We start from the raw sequence: 14,427 nt of genomic DNA, 5'->3' as shown, positions 1-14,427 counted from the left end.
TACATCACTTATAATCTATCAAGTCATTGTCAGTCAAACATTACATATCTCATTCAAATCCTGCTTTCTTTTAAACCTCATTCCTCCTCTAAAATGTTATTCTGCATGTATTGTTCCATGAGTCACATTTGTTTCTATATAATATGCCCCTACCCTTTCCTAAAGATCTAATTTCCAGTTGTTTTATTTCTGTTACTATATTCACCACTTCTAGTATAGTTGGTTTAGACTTTGATTTCCATTTTCTAGTAACTGCTTTTTTGCCAGTCACCATAATTAGACTCAGAAGGGCCTTACTAAGTCTAGGCAATTCTTATTCTGTATCATAGCTCAAAAAATAATTTCCTTAGTTATACCACTAATTTGTTCACCCAGTACTTCTGATAGAGTAGTCTGCAGGGAATTCTTAAAGTCTGCCAACTCATTACACTCTAAAAAATATGTTTCCAACTACCTCTTTCTTCCCCATCACACCTCCAGCATTTGCTGTGTACCTGAGGAAAAATTCTTTAGAGTCTCCTTGGAGTATAAAAATACCTATATAAACACTTCCAAGCAAAGATCCTAAATCTTCTAGACTTTGTTGCATATTTGGGAGTCATACATATATCCCCCATTGTTTATTTGTGAATTGCTTATCCAATCTCTCTTCCCAATCCTTTCTAACCTTCTCTGATTGATTGTTATAGTTATCATGCAATATTTTATATGCTGTACCATTGGGTCTATATTGGAACATCGAAGTTTTTTTAGCGCAGTACAGTGAAGATTGGAATATTTGCCATTTCCTCAATGTAGTGTGGTCTTGGAGTTGGAATATATATTTAGCGGGGGGTGGGGGAGGTGCAGCCCCCCACAGTAATGTTTTTGAGTTTCTGCATTTTCGCTCATGTGAGCGTTCGCTATTTAGAACATTTGATGTTCTAATGTAGATCCGTACCATTTATACCTTTTTTAGCAGCAGTTTCTGTTCTAAATTCTACTAAAAACTCTACCAGTGCTGGTCTTTCAGTTAGGATCCCCCTGTTTCTTTCTGTTTGCCTATACTGTGATATCAGTCCTTGATTGGGAAGGCAATCTCTAGCCTGCAGTCCAAATAGGCTCTTGCCCTCTTCCCATTCTGTCACCTTTCCCTCTCTAATTATTTGCTCCCAATACATTGGTTCCTTTGCCCATTTTTTCCAGTAAATTCCAGACCCCTCTTGCCTGTTGTCTATATCCTTAATTGCAGTCATCCGTGTTACAAAACCTTTCTCCATTCCTGTGTTGGCTTAGTTCTTAAAATACTTTCTGCTACTTTATGAATATAGTATTCTGCATGGTTAATGATATTCTCCTTAAGGATATGCATCCAAAGTCTCGGTCTCTCCGTGTTTCTTGAGCTTCTCCCCTCCCCTTTTCATCATCATCCCTTTCCATTTTGAATTACAGCTTTGTGCTTGTGCTACGTATAGGAGCCATAACTGTGGCTGCTCTGAAACATGCTTTCAAATCAGGTAATCCCAAACCACCTTAGTCTATTGGAAGGATCAGCTTATCCCACTTGACTCTCACCATCTTTTCCTCCCAGATAAAATCTTTCAACTCTTTATTAATTGCTCTCCACAACTTCTCCTCTTGTTGATAAAATATGCCTGACCTGTGTATAAAACTAAAGGGACTAAAAGCATTTAAATTGCTTGTATCGTGCTAATCATATCCATAAAAGTGAGCTCCCAGTTTCTCAGTTTTTGTATTATCTTTTGTTTAGTCTCTTCCCCCATATCCTTAGCTGCCATAACAGAGTCTTTTCAATCCATGCTCCTTAGTACTTTGTTTTATTAAGTCCCCATAAATATGAACCAATGCATGTGTGGGTGCATAGTTTATAATTGTTGCCTTTGTTTTATCTTCATTAATTTTGTATCTAGAAATGGCTTGAAGCTGTCTCAAAATGTTCTGCAACACTAAAATGTCCTTTTCTTCTTTTATCAGGTATAAAATAACATCATTTGCAAATAAGCTAGCTTTTCTTAATTGCCATACCAATTATATCCTTAAATTTCTCAATCCCTTATTTTCTTTGCCAGTTGTTCAAAATATAATGCAAATAACTAAGGGGAAAGAGGACACCCCTGCCTTGTTCCTCTCCTCAAACAGAACTTATCAGAAAGGAGCCTACCCACTTTAATTTTTTCCTCTGATCCCTCATGTATCCTCCTAATCAACCTTATAATTGTATCAGGGAATCCAAATGCTTACATTGCCCTGCTCATATAATCCCAGTTTACTCTGTGGCATGCTTTCTCTGCATCAAGACTCAAGAACAGAGGTATTTTCTTACATTCTGCTTCCCTCTGGATCATCATTGTTCTATTAATGTTGTTGAATGTTTGCCTTCCCTCCACACAACTACATTGATCCATATCAATCAGTTTAGGCATCACCTTTTCCATTCAGCCATTATAGACATAAACACTTTATAATCATGGTTTAGAATTTAAATGCGCCTATATGAAGCTCTATCTGATGTGTCTTTACCATATTTAGGCATTACAGCCACCACTGCTTTCTTCCAGGATGTCAGTGCTTCTCCTCCTTTTAAAATACTGTTAAACAAAACCTTACAGATCTTTGTCTGTGTCTCATTTTTATTTCATTACCCTGTATTTTTATTTTAGTTATTATTGGTACAAGATCCAAAATAATGATTAGATGTGTTTAAAAACGTTCAGTTAAGTGCACATGTGCCTGTGAAATATAATTTCTGTCTTGCCTACCCCAGTTTTTATACCTTGGGGAATAATACATAAATTCATCCGCGATGGTCATGCTGCGGTAGCGTTATCGCCTCACAGTAAGACATTGTCCTGTTCGATTCTCAGCTAGAGTGTCTTCTGTGTTGAGACATGCATGAATGGGCGTACCTTCGTTGAAGGTTGTGCATCAGGGCTGGCAACTCGGCAAGTAAAAATCTACTGCCAATTATTAGCGGACCGGAGTTCCGCTGTGGCGACCCCTAACTGTGAAAAGCCAAAAGACACAACAACAACAGCAACAACTCTGAACTCCTAGCACTGAATTCACATCTTCCATACCAAATATTTTCATCAACTTCTTCAAACCCCCCCCCCCCCTTTGTTAGATTTTCATTTCTGGGCCCACCAGGTATATCTTTACTGCTACAAATTCCAGTCCTTACCTGTAATTAATATTCCCAGGTGAAAGCTGATTGTTTCTCCCAGAATTTTCTTAAACTCCATTGTAGCAGTTTTAGGTAGAATATCAATACATGCCAATGTAATCTTCCTCCTTTGCCGGTAGCCCCTTAGTACTACAAATCTACCATTTTTATCTGTTTTCCCTCTTCTGTCATTATTGGAGTGCCTTTTGCAATTAATATAAGTACTCCATTTTTCCTTTGTCTCAGATAATCCTCTGAATAACCATTCTGAAATCCCTTCTTTATCAAATTCACATGCTCAGTTCCTTCCAAATGTGTGTGCTGTAACATAGCTATTTGCACTCTACATTTTTAATGTGGTTCACTACTCTTTCTTTTTTGTATGTATCTGTGAGACCATATGCATTTAAAGTTAATATAGAAAGTGTTAAGAAATTATTATTCCCACCTGTCATCTGTAACAGCTTTTTTTGAAATGTCTAGTTTAAGCTTTTGTGTTACTTGCGTACACTAACTTTTGGCAGGTTGATCTTTTATAAAGTTGTTTCTGGTTATATCCATTTGAACTTATATCACATCTTACAAAATGTTTTGTTTTATTGAAAACTCTCAGAAAAAACACATCCCCAGAACACCCCTAAAACCTATTAACTTAATACCAAAACACAAAACTATGTACATCTTCAAATATTGAAGTATAACCCTCCTAATAGGAGCAGTTATCCCAGACTGACAGCCACACATGCAAACTTGGATTAATCTATAAGAAAGATTATTAATAGTAAGACACATGGTATATCCTGTGCTTCTCTGAATTTTTTTTTTTTTTTGTTTTTTGCTGGCTTCCAGGCAGTGGACTTACTAGCCAGTTAATGAAATTTACCTATTAAAGAGAAGTTCTCTGGCTCGCTTTTCTGAGTTATTGTTTTCTCACTGGGAGAGCTGAAATTAAGCTGTTACTCAGTGTACAGCCATCTTGGAAGTCTTTGTCCACATTTCTTGAGCTAAGAGGTTGAGAGGTAAGTATGGAGAGCAGATCAAATACAAGGAAAATCATGTATGTTCTGTAAAACTAAAAAAAATACCTGAATTTCCTTGTATTTCTCCCATCTCTCTTGTACCTGTAAACTGTCCAGATTTTATAGGTTAAAAAAAAAAGCAATGGAGATCTTCCTTTATCTGTTGCTTATTTTCAACAGCACTGATGTACTGTGCAAGCATGAGAACGTAGGTCCCATATGCATGTGCAGTACATCAGCAAACGTGGAAGAATGTAGAAACAACATGGAGGAGCAGTACAGTGTCATTATACAAAGACATTATTTAAGAAAAGTAAGCAAGTTCTTTCTTAAATAATGTCATTGTATAATAGCAATAATGGACTTGTGGGTGTGGGTATATGAATATTTACCGACAGTTGGCTTTGTTTAATCACTCGGGCTTCATTCTCATTATCCAACCATGCTAACCTTGGGTAAATCCACAGTATTTTATTTATTTTATTTATTTTACATTTGTTTACTGGGAAAGTCTGACTGGACAGGTATCCATTTTCAGTGGAGGCCAGGGGAGAAAAGTTGCACATGCAAACACATTTAACATAGACATGAGTGATACAAGTTATACAGTGGTAAATAAATACAGAAAATACATCACTTTTAACTTGCAGAAGATAAATTGTACAGAGAGACATATAAACTACAAATAAAGCAATAAGAATCCAAAACAAGATTTGCCAGAGAAAGCTATTAGTATAAATCTTAAAATGTAAAATATGTTTCTTTAAACTGTAATTTTTTATAGGTATAGAATGAAAGAAAGGGAGCAATTAGGAAGGTAGTTAGAGGGTAAATGAATTACAGAAAAGCAGATGTAGCCTTTGGTTGTTAAGAAATTTATTGTGCCGAGAAGAGAGATGGATCATGAGTACTAATATTTAACTTGGACTGCTACATGAGCAGAGCCATGTCTTAGACTAAAGGCTTTTGAGCAGTTTTTTAAATTTATTTATTTAACATTTGATTTCTGGGAATGTCTGACTTGGAACAAAGCCAATTTTCAGTGGTGGCCCAGGGAGAAGTGCTCCAAACATATGTCTTTGTAACATGGGAGGGAACCGGAGCACCAGGAGGAAACCCACATGAACTCAGGGAGGACATGCAAACTCTGCACAGAAGGCATCCCAGCCAGGAATCGAACTGGAGAACCTCTTGCTGTGAGGCAACAATGCAACCACTGCATCACTGTGCCATCCAAAGTGAGAAGTATTGGTTGTGGGTCTTATAGAGTGTGTGTTCCAGATTTTGGCTACATAACTAGAATAAAGAGAGTCTCATGAAGTATTCATAGAGTTGGTAACTTTTAATAATAATTTGTTGGTGGAATGTAATACACGTTTATTGGAACAGGGCTCAGGTATGTTTTGTAGAACTGGTATTTTTCTGACTGAGTAAGTAATTTATGAACCACTGTCAACTGGATTGAAGGATATGAGATGAGGAAATTCTAACCAGGATAATTTTTTTAGTGCTTGACAGTGATGTGATCTATGTACAGAGTCTGTGGCAAATTTTACTATGTTATTATAACATGCTTCCAGTTTTCCTAAGTCAGTTTTTTTTAGATTAGTGAGTATGGGTGATGCATAAAGAAGTGTGGGGAGAAGATGTGTTCTTGCAATGGCTATCTTGGTACTATTAATTAGAAATTGTTTATTTCTATACAGGTTTCCTAGGTTTTTGTGTACCTCCTTAATTGTGATATGTGTAGGTCAGATCTCATGTTATAATCGATAATGACACCTAGAAGTTTTGTCTGGGTAATGGGTGTAATAACTGTATTATTTGAAGCTGTAACAGAAATGTTGGGAGAGGGGACTGTTGTTCTGTTAGGTAGGAAGATCATAGATTTGGTTTTAGTAGGACTTAGTATGAGTTGTGAGTTGGAGAGCCATGTTTCTGCTGCAGAGAAGAACTTTTATGTTATGTCCTGAAGTTGTTGAATAATATGGGCAGCACATATAAGTCTAGAGTCATCTGCATATTGGATCAAGGAAGCTAGGGAAGTAGCATTGTTGAGATTATTTGTGAAGATATTGAAAAGAAGGGGACCAAGAATGGAGCCCTTTGGGACCCCAGATGTATCAGGAGGTGGAGGAGAGAGGGATTGCAACCATTTTACTGCTAGATGATGACCTATTAGATAGCTTTAGAACCAAATGAGAGCAGATGAACTAAGGTTTAGGTTAGAAAGTACAGATAGGAGTTTGTGTTGGGAGACTGTGTCAAAGGCTTTGGGCATATCAAGATATACAGATGAGACTATTTTACCTTTGCTCCTGTACAGATTTATGGTATTGGTGAAACTGAAGAGGGAAGTTGTGCTATGGCCAGGTCTGAATCTGTGTTGAGAATTGGCTAAGAGGCCATTAGTAGTGAGGTAGTGCAGTAGTGGAGAGTGAATATTTTTTTCTAGAATTTTAGGATGTGGAGATAGAATGGCAATGGGTCTTTAATTTGATAGTTCAGTTGAGTTGTCTCTTTTGTGAATGGGGATTATGTGAGAAATTTTCCAGATTTGTGGTACTTGGTGTTCAATGATAAAATTATTGATAAGAATAGAATCAGAATAGGAAATAGTATCAGTTGCTATCTTTAAATATTCTGCTGGCAGATTGTTGACTGCTATTGTTGTTGTTATTAGTTTTTTAAGCAATTTTGTATGGTATTTGTAGGGACAGGATAGAAGAATAATGTGCTGCTGTACTTGTTTTCTGTGAACGGTGTAGTTGGCAGAATGGTACATTTATTTTTGGTTACTAATAAGATGATCTCAGTGAAGTATTTGTTAAATTGATCTGCAGTTCTGCCAAAGTTGTTAGAGGTTGAGGGAGGTGGGATAGATGCTTGCCCAGAATGAAGGATTGTTTTGATTGTTGACCAGAATTGTTGTAGTTTTTTTTTTTTTGATGAACCTGTTGTATTTTAGTGTAATTTTTTTATCTTGTTTAATTTGATTTTTGGCTATGTTTCTAAGTACGTGATATGCTGAACGATTTTGTAGATATTTACTTTTATACCATATTTCCCAGGTCTTGTCTGTTAATTTAAGAAGCGCTCTAGTTAGTTAGCCATGGGGTATAGTCGACTTTTGCTTGAATTGTCCTTGGAAATGCTAATTTGTTGAGAATATTGAGGAATGTATTGTTAAAATATTCAGTGGCTGAGTCTAGTGGCAAGACTTTTAGAGGAGTCCAATTACATTGGTTGAGGGTGGATACCAGAATCTGGGAGTTAAAGTTTTTCTTGCTACAGATTTGGCAGTAAATGGTGTGTTTAAGAGGGTTACACCATTGTCTAAGTAAAAAGGTTATGTGATCACTGAGGCTGTCAGGGAGACAACCAGAGTGTTGAGAGTGTGAGGGTTTGTTGGTAAGGATCCAGTCAAGGATAGATAGATTTGTCTTTTTGATTTTTTTATCTATTCTGGTGGGGCTTTGGATGATTTGTGTAAAGCCATAGAGATTAATATGGTTGATGGGCTTTGTGAGTTGCAAGTAATCCAGTCTGTGTTGAAATCTCCCATTATAATTCTTTCTTGAGAAATAGTTTATGTGGTCCAGTGGAGGATATGCTGTATGGTAGCAAGGTTATTACCAGGTAGAATATAAATTACTGCTATTATTAAGTGTTTATTAGGGTTAATTTTTAGTTTGGTGAATAATATCTCAGCATTATTAAAATTTGGGATGTTTTGGTTTAGAGGTTGCAATGTAAGGTTGTTTTTTAGTACTATGGCTACCCCTGCCTCTTTTTCTTTTCTGTCTAACCTGTGAATATTATAACCAGGGGGGGTAATCTCATTGTCATATATGTGTGGCTTCAGCCAAGTTTCTGTTAAAAGAGCTATGTTTGGTGAGTAGAGAAAGAGGGTGGCATGGAGCTCTTGCACCTTATTAACGTGACTGCTAAGGTTTAAATTTATAAGTAATAGTTCTGATCTTTTCCAAGGTAGATTTTGAATACTATGAGGCTGTGAAGGTGTATTACTAAGTGACAGTGGGGTGTTTTTTGGGCCTGGGTTTAGGTCGATATCGCTACTTATTATTAGTTGAGATGCTGTGTTTACTATAATGTTAAGGAATTTAGTTAATGTTGTGTGAAACCTAAAAGAGATATGGGGTGAAACTTTAAGTGGAGGTATGCTGTAGGTGAATTGATCAAAGAATGTGGTGTTGAAAATTGCTGGGGATATATCAAAATTTACTGGCATTTTTTGATGTGGGAAAGGGGATGCATTTTCATGGCTGGGTGGAGATATGATTAGGTGAGAATAAACAGTTAAATGAACAGCTTGGGAACAACTTATTTGTATTGTGGCATGGAATGGGTATCATTTTATGTTGTTGAGAAATGCTTATTTATGGCTTGAGACATGGTATATGATATAGTTGATATTCCAAATATAAGATTCTAGCTGGTAGACTGAAAGAGAGGATGACAATTGTTTGTGAAGTAATTGTTAGTAGTAGTAGAACGAACAAGTGAATAAAAGGTTAAGCAGGATGCAAGCTGAGGTTAATAGGTGAAAAGGTTTACTTAATAGATATCATCTATTGATAGGTTGGTCATGTGAAATCGGAGTGGTTAGTTAAAAATAAATATACTTGTAATGGGGTGGGTGGGAATTGGGGTAGGGTAGAGAACAGAGTGAGCCCAAGCAAAGTGAGAGCGAACAAAGCAGGTAGACCCTTGTCTTCAAATGGGATGAGTAAAAACCAGTCAGTGACTGTGGGACTAAGGTAAGTTCTTTAACAGTGAATAGCCTTAGTATATGGTAATGAATTCAGCATTAAGTCTACAAACAGTCTGGTTAAGGTTAGATTTAAATGTAATGTATTTTATTGACTTTTCTAACTAGGCAAAGAAAAGAGGATTAGAAGTTAGGAAATAGTGTTATTAAAACCATATACTATATTTGAGGGGAGAACTCAGAAGGGGTAAGGGAGGAGCTGTTACCCCTGATGGAGTGCTCGCCAGTTAAGTGGTGGTTAAGCACAACAGTAGAAGTGATGACTGATATAGCTATTTGTTTAATATTAGAGTACTGTTTTTAAATAGGAGGCACCTACATCAACTTCTTTTCAGTCTGTTTTCTTTTTTAGTCTGTATCCAAAGTTGGCCATGTCTCACTAATAAAGATCAGAGTAATGGCTGCACATTATTTAAACTCAAGTGTTATGATTTAATGTTGCACTGACATCTCTGTAATGTTATTCTGTCAGGACAATTGTCTTACATATCTAAACTGTTCCTAGTCCTAAGGAAGATTTTATGTTTACTGTGTAATACAATCTTTTGAATAAGTTGTAAACAGGTTTTGAACTTTTGTTAATACCCATTTGTTAACTAGGTAGGCCCACTGAACACACAGTTCCTTTTCAGGGGCAACCTGGGAGCAGTGTCTGCTTAAGTGACTTGCTTAACTTCACACAGTAAGCAAGTGAGGGCTGAGGGAATGAAATACTGTACCAGAAAAACTACATGTCACATCCTTAACCCTCTGCATCAGCAGTATTCAAGATTATAATTGTTGTGAATCTGCATTTAATTGGATAAATTCTTTTGTAAAGGTTACTAATTATCAGCATCATGATCTGAGGCAGCATAATCATTTTTCAGACAACATGAAAGTAACACATGCAATTTTTCAATCAGTTCAGAATTAGTTCATAACCAAACAATGTATTTAATCACAATTACAGCAGCATTTCAAAGTGTAACTATCTTTGATCAGAATATAGTGGCATAAAAGAGTATTCCAAAAGACTGCTAGATGAGTAACTAAAACTACCACAGATAAGAGCCTTTGTTCTGGCACATTTGTGATGTTTTAATTCCATATTTCTTCCATCAGAGATCCTTGTAAATGTAGCAGTTATCATTTGTTAAATTGTATCTTGTATATTCTTCTCATAACAAAGAAACCTTTTCTACGATTGCCTCACTTTTTCTGGCAGCTTTGAGATATGCATTAAAAACGTGATTTTTTTAACTAAATTCTGATGATTGCACTTCATCTTTGCTCCTTAACAGCTTCAAGGCACCATATTACAGTATGTGAAGACATTAATAGAGGTGATGCCAAAAATTTGCCGATTGCCAAGACATGAGTATGGCTCACCAGGTGAGTGTCAGAAATGTATGCTTTCTGGAAGGGGGTAATTTATGAAGTCATTGTCTTTGCATGTGTAGCTAAATTTAAATCTGGATTCTTGCTTACTCCGACAGATTTATACATTAAAGCTGTCTTGAAGATGTGGTTGCCAGCTGTTCATTTTTTTCACAGGACAGTCCATAGCTAGGCAGCTGTGTCCTGTAAAAAAAAGATGAAAAATGGCAAATGTTTTATGATCTTAGGATAGTGAATAGTTTCTAACGTTCCATTAATTTCCAAAAAAAACTGATACTATAACTAAAAGACCTTTATATTGTACACACATCTAAAATGTTATAATGTTGAGTCTTTACTTTAAAGATAAAGTGAAACCCAGCCTTTAATACTGATTGTAGATATGATGTATGCTGCAGAATCACGTTTCTTTAAAAGTACACCACTCTTCATCATCTGAAAAGATGGCAATCCTACATGGAGAAAATGTGGTCATGCAAAAATAAATCTAGTCATTCATATGAAATTGCTTAGTTAGCATAGTCTAGATTCAGACTTGCTAAATCTGGCCTATTTTTCATATACTTGAACTCAAATCCAGCCATCTTACATTAAGAAGGGCTCCTCTGCACCCTTGTGGCTGAAGATGTGGATATAGCCTTTTCTGAGCTGAGGATTGCTAGAGGAACAATCATTGAAGTTGACCTGTGAGTGTTTCTGTTATTTCACACTGAGCTAATCGGAGGAAGGGCACTGAGCAAACCCTGATCTGCGATATATAACATTAAGTATCCTGTTTTTTGCTTAGTTTTACGAGTTATTTATAGCATTTTTATTGTCTGCTATATACTTTTCTAGCTAGTTTTACTGTGTGTGAGGTATTAACTGGAAATGTTCTACATTTGTTAATCACCTGTTTGGGTTTGTTTGTTCTGATTTTTGTCTCCCACCCTCCGTTCCTATTGGTATCCTGTTCTTTTACTTGGTGGCTTTGCAGTTGCCCCCTACTGTGGATTTCATCTGGGACACTCCTCCCAGTTTAGTGTCATTACCTCATTCTACCTAATACAGGGAGAACATTTGAGAAGGCCAACCCACTTAGTTCTTAACCTTGAGTTATCTTCTGCTCCTCCTTACTCCCTTTCCTCTTTACAAAAAAAATTCTAAGCTTGTTTCCTGCCTTTCCTGTAAGTAGTCTAGTCCAGATACAGATTTGCTGTATCCAAGACTGTTTGTAAGCTTCTGAACCCCTGCCGCTTAGCTAGGGTTAAACTATTCCTGGCGCTATAAAGTCTGTTCTTCAAATTTTCCCTTACAAATAGCCAGTTTTATTTTTGTTTTAACATTCAAATCTGTTTCTTTGAGCTCAGCACTTGTTCAGAACTCACTGTAAGCACTAAGTAAGCTACAAATTACTACAGCACTCAACTTTCCCCGCTTGTCTAGAGGAAAACAGGTTTTAATACTTAATAAATAAGCACCTATCCAGGTATGTCTGAGGGTCAGCTCCTGGTGTTTTCTCCTGTCTACCTGATGAATCTGGGCATCTTGGGGCAATGCAGCAATTGCCTCATGTACACAGACAATCCCCTCTCCTACCCACGGTGGTGGTGCTGCGGTAGCATTGTCGCCTCACAGTAAGACGCTGTTCGGTTCGATTCTCAGCTAGAGCGTCTTCTGCATAGAGACATGCGTGAATGGGCGTACCTTCATTGAAGGTTGTGCGTCAGGGCTGGTAACTTGGCATGTAAAAATCAACTACCAATAATTAGCGGACCGGAGTTCCGCTGTGGCGACCCCTAACTGGGAAAAGCCGAAAGACACAACAACAACACAGACAACCCTCTCCTCCTTTCACCCAACACTACAACCTGTGAGAGATGCACTTATATAGCCAAACTGGAAGCAAAGCTCTCTTCACCCAAGACCGTACTAAACAGTCAAGAGGAGAGGGTAAACACTTGCACAACACCACCCTCATCACATAGTCCCTCAAAACCTACACCACCAAAACACACACATAGAAACACAAAACACACACCTACATTCACGGATGCTCTCAATAAAAATCTGCCCAGGCAACAGGGACCTCCAAAGCAGAAGTGCAAGCAACCTCCACCCCCCCCCCAACACAACCCAAATGACACATAGCCCACAAACTCGGTGTGCCACTCAACCACAGCCCATAAGGCATAACAATGTACCCAACACTCTAGTCATAGGTGACGCTATTTTCAGGCACACTGATGTTCCACTCACCAGGCTAAACAAGGAGAAAGTTACTGTCAGCTGTCTGTTGGGTGACAGGATCTGCTACATAATGCACGCACTCAGGTCACTCCACAACAAGTACAAATATGGCTCTGTCATCATCCATGTTATTGTGAATGACCTGAGATGTACCTCCCTGGACTACATGAAAAGAGACATGGAGGAGCTCTCCAATTTTGTAGCCCAGTCATGTATGACCCTAGCACTGAGTAGCACCACAGTATAAGGACAAAATGATTGACTTCAACAATTGGCTAAGCTACTGGTGTCATTCTAAGAGGATCCAGTATCGTCAGCCTGGGATGACATGCTTGACAGACCACGATGCTTTTCCAGAGATGGCCTGCACCTGTCGCCCTTGGGATTCTGGATATGGCTAAGGCTCTTGCCACCCCTGTAGTGCCTTTTTAAGGCAAGGTTCAAAGGACAAACTTACCACCGTAACAGGAACAAGCAAGCAAAATCTGAGGGTAATGCTACTCAATACTAGAAGTCTCAACCTCAAAATGTACTCACTCGAGGCACTCCTTAAAATGGACACATCGACATCTGTGCAGTGACAGAGACCTGGTTCAAGACTCCAGAGAGCACTCTTGCATTACCAGGCTATATTTCTTACCACATCTTTTGGCCACCTAACCTGGACTGAAACACTAAAGGCAGAGGGATGTCCATATTCGTTAAAGATATCCACACCTCCAGGCTAGTTGCTCAGCATAATGCATCTGAGATTATCCAAGTGCAACTAACTCTGGGCAAGACAGCAGTCTAAATTATAGCTTGCTACAGATCCCCCACCATGCTCCAGGATTCCCACTCCTCATTTCTTGATACACTGAAAAATATTAGGGTACAACAGAACACCCTAATAATGGGCGATTTCAACTACCCCACCATTAACTGAGAAAACTACTCATGTACCAACTCGTTTGCTCAATGTTTTCTGGAATTTATAAATTACAATGCCTTGGATCAACTTGTCCACACCCCCACCAGGAACAGCAATATCCTAGACCTGGTCATTACCAACATGGGCAACCAATGTTCCACGCCAGAGGTCAATTTCTCGTTGATTAGATCTGACCACAAGCTAATCACCTTCGACATCCACATCCCACCCCCACCCCCCATTAGGGAAACCACCATAAAAAATTTCTCCACTTTATAAGCACTTACACGAGTGCTTGGATCGTGCAATCCCTAACAGAACCAAGATGCAATCCTCCAAAAAAAAAGAAGTCAATCTGGTGGTCTCCTGCCATAAACAAACTCTACAACAGAAGAAAGAAACTGTTGCAAAAAAAGGTAAAATCCCACGATTGGAAGAACTCCCTGGTCAGTCTCAGTAAAAAGCTGATATCCCTCAGAAAGTCCTCCAAAGCTAGTTCCGAAAACAAAATCGGCACTGATTCTAAAGACAACCACAAACATTCTATAGCTATGTCAAGAATCTCAATGGCAACACTCAGGTCTGCTCTGAGTTACAGCACAATGGCATTAAATATACAGAGCCAACTGATATTGCCAACATCCTGGCAGATAGGTTCAGTGCTAACTTTACCCCCCCCTCTCACCACCTAAAGGGCCCATCTCTATACCGGAAGAAAACAAAGTTCCTGTAATCACGGTTGCCAGGTAAAAAACATACTTTCCAAAGCCAAGAACACAGCATCCATGGGACCTGACAACATCCCAGGTTGCGTTCTACACAAACTGCAAAACAAACTTGCACCCCACCTAAGTACCATGTTCAATCATAGCTTCACCTCAGGCTTTGTGCCCACTGAATGGCACACAGTGACTGATATCCCACTCCACAAAAG

At 38.2% G+C, this 14,427-nt stretch overlaps 1 protein-coding gene across 2 annotated transcripts in view; it reads left to right on the top strand.

The window, feature by feature from the left end:
- Positions 1-14,427, top strand: part of CYFIP2 (cytoplasmic FMR1 interacting protein 2) — a 2,832,302-nt gene that overhangs the window by 2,233,685 nt on the left and 584,190 nt on the right. For both annotated transcript variants that reach the window (XM_044069335.1, XM_044069334.1), the window contains one exon: positions 10,258-10,348. In XM_044069335.1, the coding sequence (XP_043925270.1) occupies positions 10,258-10,348 (91 nt within the window). The remainder of the gene's footprint in view (positions 1-10,257; positions 10,349-14,427) is intronic.

This window comes from Protopterus annectens, chromosome 4.part0, assembly GCF_019279795.1.
Source record: "Protopterus annectens isolate FY-2018-M chromosome 4.part0, PAN1.0, whole genome shotgun sequence".
Taxonomy (NCBI): Eukaryota; Metazoa; Chordata; order Ceratodontiformes; family Protopteridae; genus Protopterus; species Protopterus annectens.
This window is presented reverse-complemented; position numbering and strand designations above follow the sequence as displayed.